Raw genomic sequence first — 25,891 nt, forward strand, 5'->3', positions numbered from 1 at the left:
TAGACACTTATTTAGATTGTTTTCAGGTTATTAGAGAAAGGATTAGAATATCCTTGATTATATCTTTACACCCTAGAATCGGTATCTCTGCACAGAAGGTGTGTTCATGTAATACGTTGGCACACTTTGCCATGTTGCATTCAAGAAAGGTTTTACCCATTTACACCACCAGGAGAGCATGAGATGTGGCATTTTTCCACCCCGGGTGCTTTTAGTTTTCTAAATCCTTGCCAGTTTGATAGGTTAAAAAGGTGATTTTTATTTGTCTTTGTTAGTAATGTGGTTAAACACCCTTTTATATCTCTATAAACTATCCATATTTTGCTTTCAATGAAATGCCTTTCATGTATTTTGCTCACTTCACTCAGAACAAGTCTTTTTCCCTATAATTTATAAGTATTATATAATTTTAGAGATATGAAACATTGTGGATTTATATATNCAATTTTCTTTTACATTTTATGGGCTTTATTAAATATTCAGAAATGCCTCTTCCTACCCCTAAAAGACTATTTGCCTTTATTTTCTTTTGTTAGTTTTATGTTTTATATATATATATACATATTTTTATATATACATATATAATATACATATTTTTAAAAAATTTTTATTTTAGAGACAGAGTGTGTGCAAGCAGGGGAGAGGGGCAGAGAGAGAGAGAGAGAGAGAGAATCCCAACCGGGTTCTNGGGCTCCAGCCATGACCCTGGGATCATGACCTGAGTCAGTATCAAGAGTTGGACAGTCAACCAAATGAGACACCTAAGCGCCCCAGTTTTGTGTTTATATTTTTATTTTTTATATTTAATTTTTGAATTATGTGGGATTTATTTTTCTATAATGAGTTAAGTAAATATCCAACATTGATTTTTTTCCCTCCTTCAAACTGTAGTTAGTTATTTCCCTTCCTTTGTTAATTCAAGCCCCTTTCCCTCAATGTTAATATCTTCATCATGTAATAAGTTTGTGTCTTTGGATCTATTTCTGGGCCTACTATTTTAGTAGGTATTTCTGCGAAACAAATTACCCCAAAACTTAGCAGCTTAAAACTTGTATTATCTCTTATAGTTTCCATGGGTCTGTAATTTAGGAGCAGCTCACATTTGCAGTTCTGATTCAGGATCTGTATTCTGGTTGAAGTTAAGATTTCAACCCAAGCCACAGTCATCTGAAGCCACAACTGACCCAGGAGAATCAGCCTTGCAGTTGGCTCACTCACAGGGCTGGCCACGGTAGTGCTGGCTACTGGGGAGGGAAGGCTCCATTCCTTTCCAAGTGCACCTCTACGGTGGCTGCCTGTTCTCATGACATGGCGTTGGCTTGTCTAGAAGTAGTGATTAGGAGAGAGAGCTACGAGGTAGTTATCCTTTTCATGACTCACATATCACATAGCATTATTTAAACCACCTTCTCTTTGCTAGAAGCTGGTCACTAAATCCTGCCCACCCTTACAAAGATGGGAAATAGACTCATCATTTTAAAAGGACTGTCAAGGATTTGCAGAAGTATTTTTAAACCACCATGGCTCCTTTTTGTTCCATTTATATATTTAACTATTTCTGTACTAATATCATACCATTTTAAGAGTCTTATATGAAACTGATGGAATGTCACATAATGCTATGCTTATGCTATTTGACAGACCATTGAGTCTTACTGGTCAAGTATCTAAAAATAGATATATGAAATAATACTTATAATAATCTGGTGACATTTTAAGTTGCCTTATCTTTCCAATTTCTCATGCTTTTTTAGAATTATGTAGTTGGGATCATCATATGTTACCGAAGGTATCTACTTACAGCATTTTTAAAAAAAATTTTTTAAATGTTTTATTTATTTCTAAGAGAGAGAGAGACAGCGTGAGCAGGTGGGGTCAGAGAGAGAGGGAGTGACAGACTCTGAAACAGGCTTCAGGCTCTGAGCTGGCTGTCAGCACAGAGACCGACGCGGGGCTCGAACCCACGAACCGCAAGATCATGACCTAAGCGAAAGTCGGACGCTTAACCGACTAAGCCACCCAGGCGCCCCTACTTACAGCATTTTTGAAAAATTGTTTTACATTATTTCATACTGCTGTGAGTAATTTTAATGCTTTGATTGGCAGATATGTCATAGCTTCAGGGCATTTCGTGTTGATGCAGTTCCACAGGTATTTTAAACACAATCTTCTAATATACTGGCAAGTAGATAAACTCAAAATAAGGCATTTATGTGTGGGGAGCAATCTAAGTAACATCCCAGTTCCATATGTTGTATACTCACCAGGGACTCATTATGATCCCTGGACTTCCTGTGCAGTAGACACTTGAGTCCAGAAAGTGCTGTGCTCCATCTGCCTTCATCTCTGGGCTGCACAGGATGAGCCTCTTTGTACTCTGACCTATGGACTGCTTTTTTTTTTTTTTTTTTAACTTACCTTGCCAGCTGGACTGTCATTGCCATTTCAACAAGTGTGCACCCTGCCCCCACCCCCTATACTTGCACTCGTAAATTTAAAGGACCATAGCTACTTATTCCAAAGGCATCAGTTATTGTTGCTTTCACCTTAAATTGTGTAAATCTTCTCATCTGGCTTGCATCTTTATCCCGCCCTGAGCCCACACCGCTCTTGTCAGAGCTCCCTGTGGACATGCAGCTGCCGTAGATGGGCTGTGGGCAGCCTTCCAAAGCTTCCAACCATCCTTTGGACAGGTTTTATTTTTGACAGACTAATCAGAGCTTTAATGTGCTTCCCTGCTGGGGGAGCCCGTGTTTCTAATTTTTATCTTTATCATTCTGTAAAGAGTAATAACAGCCCAGTCCCTGGGCTGGCCATAAGTTTGCTGGTTACACTGTACTTTCCTGTCCCACTTTTTTTGTGACCTTGCTTTCCTACCTTTGGGAAAAAAACCCTTTAGAGTCTGTTGGCTTTGGTTATTTTGAGAAACCTTTTTATTTCCTATTCCCAGCCCTGATCAAAGGAAAAGCCATGTTTTTTTTCTCCTTATCTCTTAATGTGAATTTGAGGTGATATTTTATATTCACTTACAGGCATTTGTAGTCTGGTAAAGAAAGCAGTGTATTTGAGGCATGAAGGTTAGGGATCAGGATAGGATTTTCATGAACCCCTGTAATCATGCTCTATTAAAAAGCTGCTTATTCTGGGGTGCCTTGGTGGCTCAGTTTGTTGACTTTGGCTCAGGTCATGATCTCACAGTTGTATCTCACAGTTCATGAGTTCGAGCTCCATGTTGGGCCCTGCACTGACAGCACAGAGCCTTCTTGCGATTCTCTCTCTTCCTCTCTCTCTGTCCCTTCCCCCACTCACACATACCTTCTGTCTCAAAATAAGTAAACAAACATTCAAAAAATGTTGCTTATTCCATGTACTGTTGAGTCCATTAGAGACCCTGTCCCACGTAAAAATAGAGCAGAAATAGGTTAGTGTCTATACTAACAAAGAGAAATGAATATGAAGTTTTAGAGAGTTTGACAGAATCTGAGATAGCAAGGTAGGTAAGGAGCAGCAAAGCTGATACCTCAGAGGAATTGTGTGTCACATGATGTTTGCGGAACATTTTTACTTTCTGATATTCTTATTTATTTTGTGCCCTTCTTTTTTTAGGTTCTCAATGTTATATTCTCCTCTTTATGTCCCGTGTCACTCTTATTTTTTAATTTTGATTTTTGAAGGGGTTTGAGATTTTTTTTTTTTGAGAAGGATGATTTTCCTTTTATAGGCTGTCTTAATTTTGTAAAAGCTAATTTTGCACACTGTAGAATGCTAAGAAATGTGGTATTTTTAAAAAGCTATTCCATAAGTATTCTGATACTGGAAATGTGTTCTTTGGCCAATTCAAAATGTTATTGTTTTAAGAATAAATAGACTTATGGTGAATAGTCCAATATTCTTTAATTACTTTGGGTTGCAGATGAGTACCTGGTCTTTTTCATTTACACATATATTTAAGTGGCCACATTGTTAGCTTAAAGTCCACATTGCCTTTAGCCTCTACTTAAAGACAACAGTTATGCTTTTCTATTAAACTACAAAAAGAAAAAATATGGGCACCGGGGTGGCTTAGTTGGTTGAATGTTGGACTTTGTTTCCAATTGTGATCTTGTGGTTAGTGGGTTTGAGCCTCGCTTTGGGCTCTCTACTGTCAGGGTGGAGCCTGCTTCAGATCTGCTGTCCGTCTTTCTCTCTGCACGTCTCCCACTCACACAAACTCTCTCAAAAATAAATAAACATAAAAAAATAAATAGAATGCTGGGTATCTGGGTGGTTCAGTTGGTTAAGTGTCCAACTTCAGCTCGGTCACAATCTCACGGGTTGTGAGTTTGAGCTCTACATCAGGCTGTCAGCACAGAGCCTACTTTGGATCTTCTTTCTCCCTGTCACTCTGTCTCTACTCCATTCATACATTCTCTCTCTCTCTGTCTCAAAAAATAAATAAACATTAAAAAATAAGAAAAAGTGCCATGTTGACATCCAAATTTTGTGAATATTAGAGTTAAAGCTTATAACGCTTCTCCTTGCTAATGGTTATCACTTAGTAGAATTTTTCTCACTCTGTGGAAAGCTATTCACTTGCCTGTTAATTTTTATGATAAACTATTTTTTTGCAGAATTTATGCCATTTTAATAACCAAAATTTGAGTTGAGCCTTAGTTGTAAATGTGGTCAAATGGTATCTATATGGAGTAAAAGGATAAGGACAATTTATAGGATTACGGTGGACTGAGCCAGCTCTTAGAGAGGTCTAGTGTGGTATTACAGATTTCTTTTTATATGATTTTCAAAAATATTGGAGTCATGAAGATATGCAAATTGCTAAAGGACAAAACAGAGCAAAATAAAAAAATAAGTATTAATTCCAGTCTTATTCCTCACTTCTCTTAACATATATCCTGTTTCGTGTTCTGGCCAGCATTCTTACTATCTCAGGCCCTATGTACCTTTACTCTCAGAATTATATTTTCCTATTGTCTGAGAAAGTTACCAAATATAATTCTTTTATTTCCAACATTTAATAACAATTTTTAAACATATAGGAAAGTTATAAGAATTTTTTAGTGAACATTCTTAAACCCACCTTCTACATTTAAATTCAGTTTTTTCTTCCCTTTCTTCTCATGAACTTGTTTCTTGCAATTTCAGCTCTTCTTTTTTTTTTTCAGTGACTATTATATAACTTACTCCTGTGGTCCAGTTGTGGCATTAAGGTATATTTTCCCTTTATTCTGCTTTTAAAAAAAGCTTAAATCACCTAAGACAGTGCTTCAGTGTTGGCACTCCCTAATTCTTATTAATTAGCCAATATCAGTAAATATGATAGTCCCTAACCAGTGAAATTCTAGAACAAGATTAAGTTCAAAGCAGAAGAAAAGTATCACTGTTTAATAGGTATCCCATGACCTAGAAGATAGGTTTTCCTGGTTTTATTGCATGCAGTGGGCATCCTTAGTTTATTGTCCTGTTTTGATTTGTTATTGCTAGTCCCTTTCTTTAGACTTAGCTAATGCTTTTACCTGAAGAAATACCTTTGATTTGATCATCAGCCATCGTTCTTTAATACACATATAATGTATTCAGGTACTAGGTTTATGGGGCTTTATTCTTTTTTTTTTTCATACAAATGCTAACTTCCATAGAACAATATGTGCGAACATTCTGCACCTCAAAAACACCCTGCAAGTGTTCTCAGGTGAAAAAATTGTGGCTCAGCACAGATGAAGTAATCTGTCCAAAGTCAGCTGATCGAATCATGATTTGAACTGAGGTCAGTTAGATTCAGATGCCAGCAAGTTTATACTGCCTGTCCTCTTTGCCCCTGCTGCCTCTGCAAAGCACTGCTGGCCAGAGGAAGGGCTTCTCTTCTGTGGCAGAGGGAAAGGTGAACTTAAATGCAGGACATTTGTAAATTGGAGTCCTTACCAAAAACCCATAAGTTGCACCTCATCTTTGTTTTCTGGTGGTATTTTGTCTCTACATCAGTTGTGGTAGAATATACCAATGGCATTCATTTGTGTTTAAACATTCCTGACTTAACGTTAAGAATGTCAGTTTTAATCTTTCTTCTCTTAGTATCCAGATGCTCATCAGTTTACCAGTAGTGACTTACAATGATCTCCATGAAGAAGCAGTTTTAGGTCAAGACAGAGGACCATTATTATCTTCATTAGGCTACTAATGTTGATTTTTTTGGGGAGTATCTTTGCCAGACATGGTTCACTTTATGTCTAATTCCATTACACTTATTCCCTTTATTATTTTTGGTTAATTTTTCTTTTTTCTTTACTTTTTTCTTGCCATTTTGTCCTTTCTGAGAATTTTTGAGTGAGAACTGCTAAGTCACACAAATGAAAAGGTAAGGGAATTGATGCTAGAGTTCACATTCTAAAGATTGCCAATTGTCTATTTTATAATGTATTTTTTATTGTAAAGTAAAAGGAGCAAGTTGGCCCTGAATTTTTTTAAATTGGTTTCCATAGATTACTTTCCCAAATCTTCTTTCAATACATTCAAAATTGTTCTAATTCATCAGTTGTTATTTTTCTCTTTCATTAGTTAGTCCAGGTGTGTCTGAATTCCTCCTGGTTTTGCACATGCTTAGGCTGTTTGCAGGGTGAGGTTACTGGGAACAGGAGCTCCTGGAGAGATCCATGGAGAAGGGCAGCCTGATCATGGACGGCCATCTGCTCATTTCTTGTGATCTTGTAACTCGTCCCCCTGAGAAGGAACTGAAAGTTCTGTCCTTTTACCTCTGGTGTCTTAGCATAGTGTCTAGCAAAGTAGACACTTCCTGTAGCAAGAATGAAAATGTAGGCTCCATGTGGCCAGGGACCACACCTACCTTGTTCTGCATTGTGTACTCTTCCCTATCTCAGTTCCAGATATGGAGTAGGTGAGCAAATAATATATATTGAGTGAGTCAAGAATTGGGTGTCAGATTTGCTTGGATCCCTGCTGTTACATTCTTTGATGGCTCATAGTTTTGTATATAGTTTGAGCGTATACATGAAATCTTGATTTGTCTGTCCAAATGTGCAGGCTTATTGCTATGACTGAAAGATATTGTTTTACATAAGACACTGCTTTGTAATATATTATTTTCCTCTTACTTTCAGACCTCCCACACAATTTTTAAATAGTTTCTGTAATTAGGATGACTTGAGGTGTATTTATCCACCTGGTTGCTATGGATGAGTGACTGGTGACTTTGTAGAGGCTAAAATATAAGCAAGTTTAAGAATCATTTTAGATGCGTTCATGCATGATCAAGCCATTATAAGTCAGGAGAGGAAAGAGAGGCATTTATGCCGTAGGTCGTTATATGGTGGAGGTCAGCATCACTAAGAAACTTTCCCTTGTAGGTGCTATATGGCAGGTGGCAAATTTGATTTCAACTGAATCTGAAAGCTTATTTTAAAATAGTCTCAGTTCAGCAATGAACCAGGTGTGCCTACTACTTAAGCATCACTTTTCTCAGGAGCAATGTTTTGAACCTAAATGACTTGTGTGGTTCCTAGAAGAATGAGGTTACTGATAAAAATTATTCCCTTTTTGCTGGGGATGATTTTAGTAGCATATTGTCATTGCTTAAAAGAAATTTTCTCAAAGGAAGCAGATGCTGGGCGCTTATTAGTATAGAGGTTTTAAGCATTGAAGGCGTGAATAAAAGACCAGGTCACTCCAATGATTCTTTGGCAATTTCTATAGAAAAAGAAGTACATAAACTTTAACAAAAAATGTGAATGCCATAGAAGTTTAAGCTATCTATTTGTACGACTTGCCATAGAAATGTAATGTTTGTGTCATTTATGTATGGTTTCTTTAGTATTTTTGTGATAAAAGCCTAAATTTTTTTTTAATGTTCACTAATTTTTGAAAGACACAGAGAGACAGTGTGAGCAGGGAGGGGGAGAAAGGGAGACACAGAATCTGAAGCAGGCTATAGGCTCTGATCTGTCAGCACAGAGCCTGACACGGGGCTTGAACTCACGTACTATGAGATCATGACCAGAGCTTAAGTCTGATGCTTAACTGACTGAGCCACCCGGACACCCCTGTGATAGAAGCTTTTTAAAGTGTTTGATTTCTGTGCAGTATAGATGCCCTTCCAACTGAGGTAGGATAGGACTGTACTGAAGCTTTTCTTTTAAGCCTCTGAAAAGAGTGACAACTTGTTTACAAGGTAGCTTTAGTTATTCCTCAGCTTGGGCAGAATCTGTGCAACTTCAGATTGGCACTCCTTCCCCATGCTCCTTGAGAGTCTCTCGGTAGAAAAATACTGGTCGGGACTTTGCTGTGCAGGAGATGGTCAGTAGTGGAGCTGTGAAGCTGAGAAGTGGAAGAGCAGTGGCTTTGGGTCTTTACCTGTAATTAAATGTTCTTTCACATGATTGGCACTTGTTCCTGCTTCTTTGTTTCCTATTGTAACTAGTTGTTTAATAAAAGCAAAGTCTTTTTTTCTTTTTAACGTTTAGAGTCTCAAACCTAAAAAGCAACTACTTAGTAATAACCTGAATGACTTATTAAAATTTTTATTTTAGTTTCTGCTGAAATCCTGGAGAAACAATGGAACAACTTAAACAAACAAGAATGTGGGGCATAGATAGGGCCTTAGAAATTGAATGTAGCCTCTCTCTTTTTACAGGAACTGAGGCCTGGAAGTGAGTTGGTGACACATGCAGCTGGTTATAGGTCACCTCAGGGTCCCGGACTCCTTACCATGTTACTTCCTGGCTGCCACAGTGACCAGATGGAGTAGCAGTTTATGGGAGAGTGGATATTGGAAAAGAAGGGGAGGCTCAAAATTCTGGGGCTCCAATTCTGATGCAACTTATGTTTTTTTCCCCCTTAACTTACATTGTAAGCATGCAGGTTACCCAACACTGGGAGAACACATCATTGTATTTGAAAGCTTTCCCAGTTTCTATTCTGTACATATCCCTGGTCATTTAGTGAAGGTCCATGCACGCAGGACACAAGGAACCACAGAGAGAACACTTACATTTTCATTCTGTCATATGTTTGCTTTTTTAATTCTCAGAGCCGCAGATGTATAGGAGCATGCTTTTCTACTTGCATTTGTCCCATTTTTTTTTTTTGAGTCTAAATCCTCACGCCTATTTAACCTGATTGTTAAAGTATATTTGTGCTTAATAGTTAAGCAAGCATAGGCTTATGTGTTTAAGGCCAGTTTGCTAATTACTTAAAATAGTCAAGTAGTCAAGTTGTTTGTAATATGGATTGTCAGCATTTTTTTTTTTTTTCCTGTTTGAACCTATTGCTTACTCTGGAAGGTAAGACTGTCTAAGGCTTTTCAAACTCTCAGGAAGTTTTCCCAAGTGTGCAATATAGCCTGTTTTGGCTACATGAAAGAACTGCAGTCAGTTAAGTGTGTTTTATAAATAGGAAGAATCTTATTTGGTGTTTTTCATTCTCCTTAGAGAAGCATAGAGGTTGGACTGAGAAAGGGTGGTTTATTTATCAGATGGAAAATAGATCAGGACTGGCATCATCCCACACTATCCACGTACTAAAGTGACTTCATAGCACCATATTTATGTCTTAAATGTTAGAAACCGGTGAAAGTTCAAAGAAGAAAATAGTCATCATCTACATTTCCAGCATCTAGAATGAACTGCTCAGCATTTTGATAAGACTCCTTTTTCCATCTCTCTCTATACTTTACTAATTATATACGTGACATATGGGTGGTTATTAAATAATGAACACAATAATGCAAATAATATTCTAGTTTAAATACTTTTATATGCAGATACAAATTTACATAGAACATATAAAGTATTGTTTGTGAGAGTTTTTAAATGATATTATATTGCATGCCCAGCCATCTTTATATTCTCTGCACTTAGCATTGGTGTTTAGCAGACAATAACTAAATGTTTACTAAAGTAAAAATTAAAAATTAGGAAATAAATTGTGCATGAATTTTATCCAAAAGGAACTTCATTTAGTTTCTTAAACAGCTACATTTTACTTTGCTCCTAGACCTTCACACATGCTACTCCATGTGCCTGAAATGCCCAGGTCTCAGCTCAAATGCTATTACCTTTGCAGGTCATTTGCTGATGGAGGGACTTCCTTGCTCCATGTTCCCATGCACCAGGACATGACCTTTTTCAGTGCTCATTTCCATTTAAAATATTTGTTTAGGGGCATCATCCCTGGTACATTGTAACTCCTTGAGAGCAAGAATCATATCTGCTCTTCCACTCCTATATCCCTAGCACCTAACTTATGGCTTTGTGCTTAGTAGAACCGAATAAACATTTGAGAAACTGAATTATGAGCATGTTTCTACTACTTTGGAATGCGATTCACGGGGATGACAAAATAACTGCTTTCCTAGGTCACTACTGCATCTTGACACTTCGTTCTCTTATTTCCTTTCCCCTCCCCTCTCATTGCCCTTCCATTTCCAATCCTGTCATTTTAACCTCCAAAATCTGTATCTTAAGTTTGTCCTCCCCCCATCCCCTTTTTTTAAAGTAAGTACTATGCCCAGTGTGAGGCTGGAACTCATGATCCCGAGATCAAGAGTCACGTGCTCCACTGACTGAGCCAGCCGGGTGCCTCAAGTCTGCTCATTTAATTCCACCTCTGCTGTGACCACTGTGGCCCAACCATATCATCTCTTGCCCAGGACCACTAGAATAATTTGGTCTCCCTTCCTCTTTCTTGTTCCATTCAATGAAATGGACTAAAATGATAGCCTACTATGTAATAAGAATAAATATTGCTTTGTGAAACTTTACAGTTCTTATTTACTGCATTTTGAGGATATATGTGTAAGTGTGTGTGTGTATGTGTGTGTGTGTGTGTGTATGAGTGTATATGTGTATGAGTGAGTGAGTACTCAGGTACTTAGTTGCTGTATAGAATGTATATTCTTTCACAACAGTTTGAAAGCCATTTACCTATACCAATAACTCTGGAGAATTCTTTTGCTCTGTCCTGATCAGAAGACTATGTATTCCTCATTACCATGTGACCCTCTTTTGTGTCTTCAAAGGAAAAATTCCTTTAAAATAAAGTCAGAGGGGAAGTCTTTTGGATGAAGCTATTTGGAAGCGATCCCATAACTACAACAATTTGGGTGTCATATAGGTAGTGACACCCTTTCTTCATGTGTTCCTCTTGTCTCTCATTTCAAGTTTCAGTTACATAGGTTGTGGGTAAACTCTTCAGATATGAGTACCTGGATTGAATTTAGTACTGTCCTGGTGTATGCCTTTTTGGTATAGGTTTGGTCTAAGTTGCATTTCTGGACCCTTTTGAACCTGGTCCGAAGGACAGAAATCTTAGGTCATCTTGGAAGCAAACTGACTTGTAGGCTAAACAAAGCCTTGTGATTGTGTTGGGGAACTTTAAAGTTATTCTGATCCAGCTGCACCCTGCAAAGAAGGAGAGGTCATGACACCTCTAAGTCACCACTCCTTTCTCCTCCTCCTTCAATATTGGATAGCCCTTATAGCTTGTCTGAGTAAGAACCATGGGCAAGGTCATCATTAATCTTTCCCAACTATGAAGGCCCTTCATCTGTTGGTCTATGTTTGGCTCCATTTGGTCTGATAGGGTAGCATATCTTGATCTCTCACTATTTTTGTTTTTCATCGCATGAGACAGTTAAGGGATTGCTTATCACTGGAAAATGTGAAAATTAGTCAAATGGTTACAGGATGAGTGTTGGTAATTATCTGTATTGAATTCATATGCAGTGATTTTTTTTTTCCTCTTGATCTATCATAGACTTCATTGTCATATTAGTTAGGATCAGTTTGGCTGCTATAACACAGACTCATATAGCAGTGGTTTAAACATAATGGAAGGTGATAGATCTCTCATATAATAGTTCCCATGCAAGTAGTGCCACACACTTATGGTGCCTCCATCATGCTGGGGACCTAGGACCCTCTGTTGTGTTGCTTTGCTCTCTTTAACTTGAGATGGGTAATCTTACTCCTACCTCTGCCTTGTTATCATGGTGTTGTAAAAAAAAGGGAAACCGGAAGGGGAGGGCATATTGCTTTTCAGGGCACAGTGTGGCTGTTTCAGTTTTGCTCATATGCCATTCATCAGACCTAGTCACATGGTCACTCTTAGCTGCAAGGGAGGCTGGACATCTATTTGTCCCATTAAAACTTCTGTGACTGTGGAAGAGAACAGATGTCAGGGGTATAAGGAGCATTTCCACCATAATAGTCAACAACCTGAAAGGATTTACTTTTTTAGAATGCTTATTTGTTTTCTAACTTACTGCTTTGCGAAGAGAAAGTTTCACTGACATCAAGTGGCTTTCTGGTACTGAAAAAGAGTTAACCTGAGTTAGTGTATTTGCCTTTGAGATTTAAGTCAAATTTATTCCATTGGTTAGAGGGATGGGTATGAAATATATTAAGAGATGATGTTACTTTTCCTTAACTCTTATTTTTCTTGTGCCAGTTTTTTTCTTTCTTTTTTCTTTTTCTTTCTTTCTTTTTTTTTTTTTTACCATTTTTGAGGCTAATTCCATGCTTGTTTTCTTTGTGTTTTTAGGTATGGCACAGTCGCAAGGCTGGGTGAGAAGATACTTCAAGGCCTTCTGTAAAGGCTTTTTTGTGGCAGTGCCCGTGGCTGTGACTTTCCTGGATCGGGTGGCCTGTGTGGCCAGAGTGGAGGGAGCATCAATGCAGGTAAAAACGAATGTGGCTTCCTTCTTTACAGCACATGCTTCATGGTTTCTCCTGTACTAGCAGCAGGAATCCTGTATATTATTTCTATGCTGATACCTAAAAAGTTTAAAAAAGCCTTGACCTGAAATTTAACTTTACTAAGTTTTTATAGAAGGTCTTTTAATGGAGTCATATTATAAACAGGAGAGAGGTGAATAAAAATAACCAACTCGTTTTCTATATCTATAGTTCTTTTTTAGTTTTTATTTTACTTATTTTAAGAATTGTAAGTAGAGATTCTAAAGAAATTTTATCAAATGACACCATTTCCTATGGATATGGCCTGGGATTTTAAGATGTTTTTACTACCCGTATTTGAATATACACTTAAATATCCTTTTAAGACCAAATTATTAATGTAGTTGCAGGATGGGGTTTGAATCAAATTCAGTTACTCGTGTGTGTGTGTGTGTGTGTGTGTGTAGGGTATATATAGTTACAATATATCTCAACATTAGTGTGCATATTATGTGTATATATGTCTATACACATACCCTAAATATGTATATAAATATATATACACATATACAAGAGTGCATATATAAATAAATATATATGTACATATATCTATGTATGTGTACATGTATGTACATTTGCATGTATATATATGTGTATATATGTATGCGTATATATACTTTAGTAGGTAGAAAAGTCTAGAGTACTGGTCCCGGATACTCTATGTTCTTTAAGCATGTTGCTGATTGAAAAGATTAAATACAGTTTACATAGGAATAATTTTTCAGTGGAGATTTCTAAAAGTTATATGAAAATAGTCTTTTGGAATAACTTAGAGAAGACTTTGTAGTTCTAAAGTTGATGTGGAGAACCTAATTATGTAAGTTTATATAATTAAGAATTATTTGGATTTTGTAATATGATTTGTTTTCTTCTGTTATGAGCATCTATTAAATTCATGCATTGTGCTAAATAACTGTGTAAAACAAGTAAAATGAATATATTAGCTTCTAAGAGCTTAACATTATACTTATTTTTTTTCTTTCTGTTTTAGTGAGAACTAGTAAAGGGCGTAGGTATCAGTTTTGAGGAGTTAGAGTTTGCTTTTTTGAATGTAATTACTGTATTGAAAACCAGGTCTCATCCTGAGTTTTGGTAGTCAGTGCTGTTTTGCCATACAACCATTACTATCTTGAAATAGATTTTTCGAGAACTCAAAGCCTTCTTGCCTTGGATCTAATTATATTCCAGAGAATCATATGGCAACCATAGTATCTTAATCTTCATGTTTTAGCCCAGAACATATTTATGCATATATCTATGCACATCTATGCTCCTGGCTTGTGCTGAGGAAATTCACTAAAAAATACAAGAAATTGACTGTATTATGAAAAGGCAAGGTTTATCACTCAGTTATGAAGGCGGTGAAGAAAATGTTAAATAGTGTCATTCTAAATGCCAGCCTATTGACTAGTACTAAGTTTGCTGCAGATACATTTCTGATAGTGTTCCTTCCCCTATTCCCAAGAAGTCAAATTTGTTACCTTGTAGTTTGTTTGGTATGTTATATAGAATTTCCTTGGCTACTGATTACAAGAAAACAGCTTGAATTGAGTTGACTATCCAGGAGAATTTATTGGAAGGCTTATTATGTACCCAGGAGGAAGGCAGAAGTGTGGCAATCGTCAGGGACAACTGGAACCAGGGATCGGAATGCGGCAGGGTGCTTGGTCTTCTCTGTTTCTTCCGTCTGCTTCTGTCTGCATCTTGGCTTTGTCCTCTCAGACCAGCTTTCTTCACAATGCACGCACATGGCTGCTGGCAGCTCTCATGCCTTAAGATGCCCAGTTTCATCACCACCTGAGAGTGATTTCCCTTCTTGCCTTAATGTCACTTTGAAAAATCTGGGGAAAGGGCTATAATTTATTCCGTTTTGGTCATATGCCCTTATCTATACAAATATAGATCAACTTTGTCCAGTGGGTTAAGGTGCCATGATTGGCTCTGTTTCAGACAGGTACACCTCCTAACCTGCGGCTGAGCTGAGTAAGAAAATGACAGTATGTATTGGAAGCACATTGTTGTATGGGCTTGCAGCTTTCAGGGTAGGGTAGTGGTGACATTACTCAGAAGAGAGGGTGTGCTATTTTTAGGATAAAAGAGGAAAAGGTAGTTTGGGAAGAGAATAAAGATATATGTTTTTACAGTTGGGTTTGTATTTTAGGAATTTTAGACCACTTCTAAATATAATAGATAATTTATTTATCATTTTATTAGATAGTACTAAATCATACTTAAAATTATTTAGGAGCATAAATTTCAATAATGGGATATAGTGATTAATTAATTAAGCATTTTTGAAGACATCTTTGCTACTGTACAGCTTTGATGAACTGAACATGTTTAGACCATGGGGTTCAGCAGAATTTTTGATAAAAAATTTGAAAAAATTCTTGTCTTCAAATTTCTCAAATGACACAAGTACTAAAATAGCTGGCAGGGTCTGTGGACATCTCTGGAAGTACCTGAGCATCCCGCATGGAATACACCTGCTTTTATTGACTCTGAGTCCTGAAAATTATATCTGGTGTTTGACAGTTGGCTGACTCGTTGTGAAAGAAGGGAGTTCTCTGGATGTGTGGTGATGTCATCTTGTACCAGGCTTAGAAGTATGAGAGGAAGGTAGTAAAAGCAAGAGGTAAGAAAGAAAAGAGGTGTAGAGAAGAGGAGGAAAGAAAATAACCTAGATCAGTTGGATAATAGGTGACGACAGAGAAAGTGTGACCACTGGCTCAATGAACAGGAGACAATGAACAGAGTGGCATAGATGACCAGTAATAAGGAAACTCAAGACAGAAATCTGCTCCTCTTTGTGAGACCTGCCTTGGAATTGTACCCTTGAATTTTGACTCTGAGTCATCTCTATGGCATGTTTGTGTGTAGCACCATGAGATATGTCATTTAGCCATGCATTTTACATTTCAGTGTTCACTGAAGGTTTTTTTTTAACCTATGGGTCTACGTAGAATGAGCCTTCTTTGGAATCCAAGACTGACAGAATTGGAATATATTGAAATTTGGGGTCACTGATCAAATGAGTTGACCCATTTTTGATTTCTTTAGGTTGAAAATCACCTGAGACTAGTTGGATCATCTCTTTAGAGTGACTTTTGTTAAAGGTCACTCTGCAACTTGTAGACATGTTATTTAAGAAAATCCAAGGATTGAAAGATTGAATCTCATTAAAGAGATATATAATACTAGTCTTTTAGAGTGTATTGAATAAACACTGTTATACAACATTGGAAATTCACTTTGAGTAACACATTTTGCATAAAAGCTGTTTTTTAATGTGTTTTAAGACTTCTGTTCACTTGGGATTTAATAGGAGAGGCTTGGGATTTAATAGGATTTCCTCTTAAAAGAAATCTTTACTTTTTAAACACTACTGAGTAGGTTAGGTTTCCCAGTATTAATTTACAATTTATTAGGTTTCTGACTAGAAGGATAGAGGTGATCCAATGTGAGGACTCACAGCTAGCTGACGGTAAGTCATAAATGAAAATAAAATTTTTAATGATATAATGACATAATTCAGTGGAAAACAGGATTCAGTTTATGAAGCATTTGATTTTTTAAATAAAGTTGTATAAATATATCCATTTTTTTGGATGAGATATACCTTTTGCAGTGCTATACACACAGAGAATGCTGGCAGAAATTATTCATACTGACCTATTCCCTTCTAGTGGACATGAATCACTTCTATTCATTGCTGAAAGGTTACTATGAAAGTAGATGCACTTTTTTTTTTTTTTTTTTAAGAAGCACCACATTACTCAACATTAATTTAACTCAGGAATGAAGACTGATACTGCATACAGTTGAAACTACAGAGGGAATTTATGTTGGTGGAATGCAATTATTCAAATTAGAAGTTCAATCGCTTACTGAGGCTTTTAGAGTAAAAAAGTTGCCCTAGGAATAGTTTAATGACCTCACACCAAAGTTTTAGATTTCATTTGAGTGAGAATGTCTGCAGCAGGGTCACTCGTTCTTATAAAAGGTGTATGCCTTCTACATTTAAAATTAAGATTTAAGACTTTAAGAAATAAGTGAAAGAAAGAATTGTAGGTATCATTGTCCTGTTTTTGTTGCAATTGCTACAGAATGTTTATATTGTGAACAATCTTCCTCTTTCCAGGTGGCATAGCCAGAGGGGAAAATACTTGAAAATGTTACTCCACAATTCTATCTCTTGACCTCAGATTTCAGAGAAAGATTTATGTAGAATATATTAGAAAACTAAGAAATGGAATGGAAAGTAGAGTTTAATCAGTATTGAGCTATTTATTAATCAATTATACACATTCATTGGTTCAAAATTGTCTTGACTTTCAGCTACCTGCAAATGATCCTGAAGAAACTGGTTTGTAATAAACATCTTAGACTCCTTGTTGGCTTTTGCAGTCATTATCTTGTTTCCTACTGAGTTTAAAATTAAAAGTTCTGTCAAAGAGAAGCAAAGAGGCTCACACTCTCTCTGTCTTTGCTGCATTATTTTATTTTATTAAAAAAATTTTAAACATATACTGCGATTAATATTCAACAATTATCATTGGCTGTAACTATTATTTTGACATTCTGAGAAGCTAAATACAAATATAGACTCTTAAGGAAAGAGATATATTGTGATGTCTGTGCCAGAATTTAATGCAGAGTTAGGGAGTTTTATGTTACCTGCTGAATTTGCACTTCCAAGATGCTGGGACACCCGACACACATTTCCTGCAATGCTGAATGCTCTGCATTCTTACTCCCCTTGCTCGTCTGAGGCTGACTTTGGAGGAAGCCAGGAGTTAATGTTGGAATGCTCTCTCAGCTTACGTGTGAGCTTTCTTCCCAAATTACCTTTGGCTTGAAAATCTCACCTGAAGTGTTTACCCCTTAGGATGTTATACATTTTTATGTAGTTGTACAACCTGTCATTAATAGAGAATTCAAATAGATCAGTTTGTATTTATAGCAACAAACATATGTGATACTGAAACAGTTGGTGAATGATAACTTTATAATGTCCCTTCATGGGATTTTCTTCACTTCCCATGATAGAAGAACAGGATGCTTCTGTTTTATATAGCCAAGTTATATGTTATTTAAACACTGACTTCATAACACTTTTTTTTAATGTTGAAGTAATTTTAGACTTAAAGAAAAGTTGTAAGAGTAGTACAGAGATCTCCCAAGGCTTCTTGACTCAGATTCATCAGTTTTCAGTATTTTGCCACGTTTATTTTATTGTCTTCTTTTTCCCTCCCTCTTCTTCTTTCTCTCCCTTTTCTTTTCTTCTTTTCCTATCTCTCTGCCTCTAAAACCTATCTATTTATGTTTATTAGTGAGCACACACACGTATGCATATGTATACATACACAAAAGCACTGTTATTGACCCATTTAAGTTGCATGCATAATTCCCCTTTAATGAGACTTTTGTATATTCTTCTGAGTTATGATCATTGCTGATTGGAATATTAATGCTTTTCTTTTACGTAATTTTAAATTGAATACTTTATTCAGATGCCTACGGGTAGAACTTTTGATACATTACGGATATTAACTCAAGTTCTAAACTGTACATTTAAAAAAACTGAGAGCAGCCATTTGAGGTAATTTACCTAAGCTCACACAACCATCAAGTTTTAGAACTGGTTTCAACTAACTCTGGCAAGTTTACTAAATAATAACTAGTAAAAGTTGTGCTTTATCACTATGGTGTTTCGTCTCCCTCTAATACTGCTCACAGAGATATTTTGTTCCATTTTACTTTTGTTTATGCAGTGGTATAATTGGTAAGTTATTTGATTTTGGGGTGGCTTTGTAGTACATTTGGAATTTAAACAAAGATCGAAATTAATCTTATGTTGTGATGGGAGATGAAAAATTTCAAATTTTAAAACTCAGGTTGATGAAGAATGCCCTATTCTAAACTGAAGATTATAAACTTTGTAATTAGATATCTTAAAAGAAGAAGTTAGATTTCACTTTTTGGAAATACAGTGGAGTAGATATCTAGAGAATATTCCCAATGCAAAACTCATAAAAAATTATAAATAAAACATTAAAAATCTTTAAAAATGTATTGTGACCTTGCAGGGAGGTAAGAGAAATGATCTGAGACCACAAATGAGGGGGAATACATTTCCAGAGTAGTAAGTATGCATTGAAGCCAGCAGGTGTCCTATGGACATTTGTCATATTCTGGTAACTCAGAGTTTTTGATTTTAATAGCCACACTGGGATCAGAAGACAAGGCTCTTGGCTCGTACAGGGTAGGGAGGTGGAACAGAAATTCTGAATAAATTCAGGATCATGGAGGAGACACATTTTTAGGAAATGGAAACACTAAAACCCAAATTTGTTCTTCAAGAAAAATTTTGTAGGCTCTGAGTAGCGGAGAAAAGCCTAATGTGGGACTGAGGTTTGAATTCACCTTCACTGTGAATGAAATACCCTCAGTTGAGATTTTAATTCACTTTGTTCTTGGGTTTAGTGTATCCTCAGGCACCTGTTGTATGTCCTTCTGGGCACATACAAAGTTTGATGAATATGATCTTACTGTAAAAATGTCACACAAAGAAATGAGCACTATCACAAATGAGAGTCCATGACAACTTTTAGCAGAATAGACCTTAAAGACTAGATAATAGATCTATCAGCTGCTAAATGTGATCTCAATTCTTTTATATTTATTGAAGGCTGCTTTATGTCCCAGTATGTGATCTATCTTGGANGTATGTTTTCTTTGATGTCCCAGCTATTAATTTTACCATTATTATTCTAAAATTGTGTTCAGTTATGCTGCTGATATCTGTTTTGAGCAGTTCAGTAGCTNATATACCTGGCACTGTATTAGATGCTGAAGACACAGGAATGAATAAGAAAGATGATATCCTTCTTCCTCCTGAAGCTTGTACCCCGCTCGCGGCGGCGAACCGCGGAGCCTCAGCGGCCTCGCCAGTTGCTCGCACCTTGTGTGCGTGAGCCGGGGGAGCGCCGTACCCAGTGCCCAGAGGCCCGTCCCCTTGAGGCCTGTGGGACGTGGGGGTAGTGGCGGGGGGAGCAGATGAACGAGGGGACGCCCCCTCCCCCAGCCGAGGAAGGGCAGTTTAAAAGCCACGGCCACAGGGAGGTCGCGGGGCGCGCGCTGGAAGCCGGCCCGGGGGTGGGGGGGGCCATGGCTNGAGCCGGCCCTGGGGTGGGGGGATTTGGGCTCTTTCCACATTTTCGTTATCATGAATAATACTGCTGTGAACATTCATGCACAGATGTCTGTGTAGATAGGTTTTCATTCTGCTTAAGCAGGTACCTAGGGATGGAATTGTTAAGTTGTATGGTACATTTATGTTTAATTTAAAAAAAATTGCCAAACTACCCCTGGGGTGGGTGATAGTATGCTGACTAACATGCCCTGCATTCTCATTCTACCTCTTTGTAGGAGAGGAAGGTGAAGGGAATGCATCCAGTCTCACTGACACTGGGTGTGGCTGGAACACCATTTTCCCTGTTGCCCACTAACACCTTGGTGTCAGGGCACAGTTTCCTTTGGGGTTTGACTAGATTAGGACAGGTATTATAAAAAGTGTTTTCTGTTCCACTTGGCCAGCCTTTTCCTGGTCCTTTGGCTAAGAAGTGGGCTTTTCTTTAAGGTCTTTGTTCTGCTTGTTGGTGGTTCTTGGTTGCAGGCTTCTCCAGTGTCTCATCTAGGATATATAAGAAGTAAAAAGACAACCTGGGAACTTGCTGCCATGTTATTCCTCAAGTTCTTATGTCCCTAGCCTCTAGTCCATCTTCTTTCCACCTTTCAGAGTCCTTTTATATTTGTTAATTGTTTTATGTTTGGGATATTTTAGTTGTAAGAGAAAGGACTAGAAATGAATAGAAGTACTCCATTTTGGTCTTAGGCTGTATTATTTGCTTCCTAGTAGTCAGTGGGGCTGAATTCTGGCCAGTGGAAAGAGGATTAAAAAGTGAGTTGCCATTTCCAGGCTTTGTCTGTGAAAGTCTTCTTTGTAATCCATGCTCTCTCTTGTGTCTGCTGGCTGGATGCAGAGGAATTGAGTGAAGACTCTGAAGCCACAGGAGATGGTAGATCTATTAGATAGAAAGAACCTGGGTTTCTGAATGACTGGGTGTAGTATATCTACTCAGTATTGTGTTATACACTGAATGTTTGAGATGTTTTTTTATAGGCAGCTATCTTCATTTATCTATAGGCTTATTACTGTAACTTTTCCTCTCTGCTTTTATTTATCTTATGTTCAAGGTGAGTCCTACCTTCTTCACACAACTTCCCCTAATTCCATCATTCACTTATTTGAAATCCTACGGCACTGTAAATTTAACTCATGATTATAAATGTTTTGTATTCTCCTCTAGTCTTCTAGTTATTTTATGGGTTAATACTAACATGTACTTTGTAAGCTTCTAAAAGAAAAGGACCATATTCCTCTTACCTACCCATTCAGAGGGATGCTGAATAAATGCATATTAAATTTGTTCTTTGAAGTCCCTGAATAATTAAACCCTACAGAAATATGATGAAATGAAATTATCATCATTAGAATTTTTTTCTTTGACTTTGAGGGTGTTTCTGCACTCTTCACCTGAAAAGTTTTTAGCTTCTTGATGAATCCATTATATTCTTTATGACAGAGGTTTTCAAACCTTCTTGATTATGACTCATTAAGTGATAATAGTTTTTCATTGTACACACATACATACGAGTGAAACAAAAGTTTCATGTAACAATACTAAAACTGTAATTACCATCATTATGTGCACTGCCCTCTGATGTTTTCTATTCTGGTCACATCCCATTAAATTGATTCTATGACTCACTCATTGGTCATGACCTGTAATTTGAAAATGCTGCTTTATTGCTGGAGGGAGGCTTGAAAGGGTGAAGCTGCTCAAATTGAGCTATAGCTAAGGGAATGGAGGATGTTAGCTTTTGAGCCTGAAATTTTAAACGTGGGCTTATCTTAAGGGCTTTGAACAGTAAGTGTGATGCAAAGGAGAAGGAGGTCCATGGTCTGAGAAAGCCCTTTGACAGTGTCATCTTTGGACCTTTATTAATACCATCCTTGGGCTTATTCATAAAGATTCTTGAGCTCCATTTCAGATATCTATGAAAATGGAATCATTACTAGGACCTTTGAATCTGCATTGTGATAAGCTCCGTAAATACACAAGTTTGAAAAAAAAATTCAGAACTATGTATGGTGATGGGTGGTAACTAGGCTTACTATGGTAATCATTTTGGGATGTACACAAGTGTTGAATCACTATGCTTTATATCTGAAACTAATGTAATATTACATCTCAATTATGCATTAATAAAAAATACATTTGAGAAACCTTTTCTTATAGAGAGCCCCAGCTCTTCTGTAGGGCAAATTGGGGTGTTTGCCAGACATGGGAACTGCTTTTGCTTCAAAAATCCTGATTGTTATGGTTTGCCGAGCTTTTGAATTCTAACTTTTAACATTTTTAAGATATATTTTTCATTATCCACCCATTTGTCTATTAAGTTATTCATCATATGCTCAACATCACTCCTCATCAGGGAAATATGAATCAAAACCATGATGAGATACCATTGTACACCTGTCAGAATGGCTTAAATTAACAACACAGGAAACAGCAAATATTGGCAAGGATGTGGAGAAAGGGGAGCCATCTTACACTGTTGGTGGGAATGCAAACTGATGTAGCCACTCTAGAGAGTGGTATGGAGTTTCCGCAAAAAGTTAATAATAGAACTACCCTATAGTCCAGCAATTGTACTTTGATGTATTTACCCAAAGGATACAAAAATACTGATTCAAAGGAGTACATGCACCCCTTTGTTATTAGCAGCACTATTGGCAGTAGCCAAATTATGGAAATAGTCCAAATGTCCAATGACTGATGAATGACTAAAAATAATTGTGAGATATATATATATATATATTACATAGCCATAAAAAAGAATGGAATCTTGATATTTGCAATAACATAGAGCTAGTGTGTAGTATGCTGAATGAAATAAGTCAGTCAGAGAAAGACAAATGCCATCTGATTTCACTCATATATGGAATTTAAGAGACAAAGCAGATGAACATAGGGGAAGGGGAAAAAAAAGGAGAGAGGAAAGCAACCCCTAAGAGACTGTTAACTATAGAGAACAAACTGAGGGTTGCTGGAGGGAAAGAGAGTGGGGAATGGGCTACATGATGATGGGTATTAAGAAGGGCACTTGTGATGAGCACTGGATGTTGTATATATGTGATTAATCACTAAATTCTACGCCCAAAACCAATTTTACCATATGTTAACTAAGTATAATTAATTAATTAATTATTATTTTTAAAAGCTTATTTATTTTTGACAGGAGAGGGGAGGGGCAGAGAGCGAGGGAGAGAGAGAATCCCAAGAGAATCTCATGATGTCAGCATAGAGCCTGATGCAAGGCTCAATTTCACAACTATGGGATCATGACCTGAGTTGAAATCAAGAATTGAAGGCTTAATTGAGCCATCCAAGCCCCACAGCTAACTAGATTTTAAATAAAAACTTGAAAAAAAAAATTGGTGAGAAGTTTCCTGTTCGAAAGCTATTTCCTCTGAGAATAGCAACATTTTCTTTTCATAAAAAGAATCCATCACCAGAGCGCCTGGGTGGCTCAGCCAGTTAAGTGTCCAACTTGGGCTCAGGTCATGATCTCATGGCTCATGAGTTCAAGCCTCCCTGGAGCCTGCTTTAGATTCTCTGTCTCTGTCTCTCACTGCCCCTCCCTCTCTCATGCTCATGCTCTCTCTCTCTTTCAAAAAATTAACATTAAAAAAAGAGACTCCATCACCAATGAAAGGTAATAAATTTCTAAATTAACTTGAAATAAAAAATTTCCCCTCATATATTTATGCTCAGTTTTAGCTTATTTTATTGCTTCTATTCCCTTGTGTTAATGGTTATATAAATTTATAATATTTTTCATTTTTCATTTTTCTTACTAGTTTATAAACTTTTTATTTCTTCTTCCTACTTTTAGTTTTATATTATCTTGCTACTTTATATTTAATTTTTAAATGTGTGTTGTGTATTCTATAGCTTAAAAATGTTTATCTTTTGGGGCACATGGGTGGCTCATTTGATTAAATGGCTGACTCTGGATTTTGTTTCTGGTCATGATCTCACAGTTTGTGAGTTTGAGCCCTGTGTTGGGTTCTGCACTGGCAGTGAGGCCTGCTTGTGATTCTCTCTCTCTCCCTCTCTCTCTGCTTCTCCTCTGCTCCCTCTTAAATAAATAAACTTCAAAAACTGTTTTTCTTTTATTTTTTTGCCAGCTTTCTTTTGTTTTGTTTATAATATAAACCATCTTTCATTCTGTAGTTTTTAAAATGACCATCAGGAAGCACAGAGTGTCACCTGAGAGAATGGCCCATTCACTTAGCATGGGAAACGTGTAGATATTTACAGTAATGGCTCCTCAATGAATCATACCTCCCTCATTGATTTGTAGAGTTTCTTCCCACATTGACTCAGGCCATGTGTCTTGCTTTAGCCAATTGAGCATCTACAAATGTTACTCAAGTAGAAACTTGGAAGGTGCTTGTGAACTGAGAACATGCAAGAAACTTAGGCTGTCCTGCTAGAGGGGACGTTGGAGGACAAGTGAAGCATCCTGTCCAAGAAGCCCCAGTTAACTGCCCGATGTATGAGTAGAGCCATCTTGGCCTTTCTAGCCCTTTATGAGTCACAGGTGATTGCTACCACATGTTGACTGGAAGAGAGACTGGAGGAGGATCTACCCTTCTAAGTGAAGCTCATGTTGCAGGATTATGAGAAATAAATGGTTGTCCTTTTAAGACACGTAGTTTTGGAGTGGTCTGTTATGAAGCAATAGGTCACCCAAATAAAAACCGGCATTGTCAGTGAGGAGGTACTGCCAAAATAAATTCTAAAATAGATGACATTGGTTTTGATGAGAGACAGCTTTTGCTAGAAGCTGGAAAGGTGGTGAGGAAGCTTATTGGAGACTGAAGTAGTGGTGACCATGTTTATGGTACTGAAACTGAGAAACTGTCACCTGTAGGACTTGGAATATAAAAGGTGTACTTAACAAATTCATGAATCTGGCTAAGGGGATTTCCAGGCAGAATATTGACATTGTAAATTGGCTTCTTATAGCTTTTATATGGTATAGGAGGAGAGGAATAACTTAAAGTAGAACTTAGAGGAGATACAAGGTGTCTCGGATTTTCTGTTTTGAAAAATAAAATTATTTCTTTAGCAGTTTCTGGAAGGCAGAAAATTCTTAAATAAAGAGTGGCTTGGGGTAAATATCAAATCTTGACTGGAAGACTCTTTGGTAAGACCTCAAAAAAGATTTAAGATGTGGCATAGAAATCCTTTCAGCTAGCCAAAAGAGATAATACATGTGTAAGAATCTTAAGGGCTTTTTGCCATAGCAGCCTGACACAAAGTAGAGAAAGTTTTAGTTTGAAAAGAGTTATGAATATAGTTTTATGGGAGAAGGAAGTGAATGTCAATTAGATGAATAGGAAGTCTAGAGCATTTTAAGGGACTTGATTTGGTATATACTAAAAGGAATGGTCAAAATTTGTATGGAACCACAAAAGACTCTGAATAGTCAAAGCAATCTTGAAAAAGGAAACAAAATTGAAGTTATCACAATTCTACATTTCAAGTTATATTACAAGGCTGTACTGTAGTAAACAGAACAGTATCGTACTGGCACAAAAGCAAACCCATAGATCAATGGAAAAGAATAGAGACCCCAGAAACAAACCCATGATTATATAATCAATTAATCTTTAGCAAAGGAGGCAAAAATATGCAATAGGAAAAAGTCTCTTCATCAAATGTTGTTGGGAAAACTGGGCAGCAACATGCAAAAGAATGAAAATGGACCACTTTCTTTTTATAAATTTTATTTTATGTCTTTATTTTATTTTGAGAGACAGAGACAGAGAGCTAGCAGAGGGGAAGAGAGAGAGGGAGACACAGAATCTGAAGTAGGCTCCAGGCTCTGAGCTGTCAGCACAGAGCCCAATGCGGGGCTTGAACCCACGGACTGTGAGATCATGATCTGAGCCGAAGTTGGACGCTTAACCAACTGAGCCACCCAGGCACCCTGAAACTGGACCACTT

At 37.2% G+C, this 25,891-nt stretch overlaps 1 protein-coding gene across 2 annotated transcripts in view; it reads left to right on the forward strand.

The window, feature by feature from the left end:
• Positions 1-25,891, forward strand: part of IMMP2L (inner mitochondrial membrane peptidase subunit 2) — an 855,505-nt gene that overhangs the window by 25,839 nt on the left and 803,775 nt on the right. For both annotated transcript variants that reach the window (XM_077775070.1, XM_077775071.1), the window contains exon 3: positions 12,550-12,686. In XM_077775070.1, the coding sequence (XP_077631196.1) occupies positions 12,552-12,686 (135 nt within the window). In that variant the 5' untranslated portion in view covers positions 12,550-12,551. The remainder of the gene's footprint in view (positions 1-12,549; positions 12,687-25,891) is intronic.

The sequence above is a fragment of the Crocuta crocuta genome, unplaced genomic scaffold (assembly GCF_008692635.1).
Source record: "Crocuta crocuta isolate KB4526 unplaced genomic scaffold, BGI_CrCroc_1.0 scaffold47, whole genome shotgun sequence".
NCBI classification, from domain to species: Eukaryota; Metazoa; Chordata; class Mammalia; order Carnivora; family Hyaenidae; genus Crocuta; species Crocuta crocuta.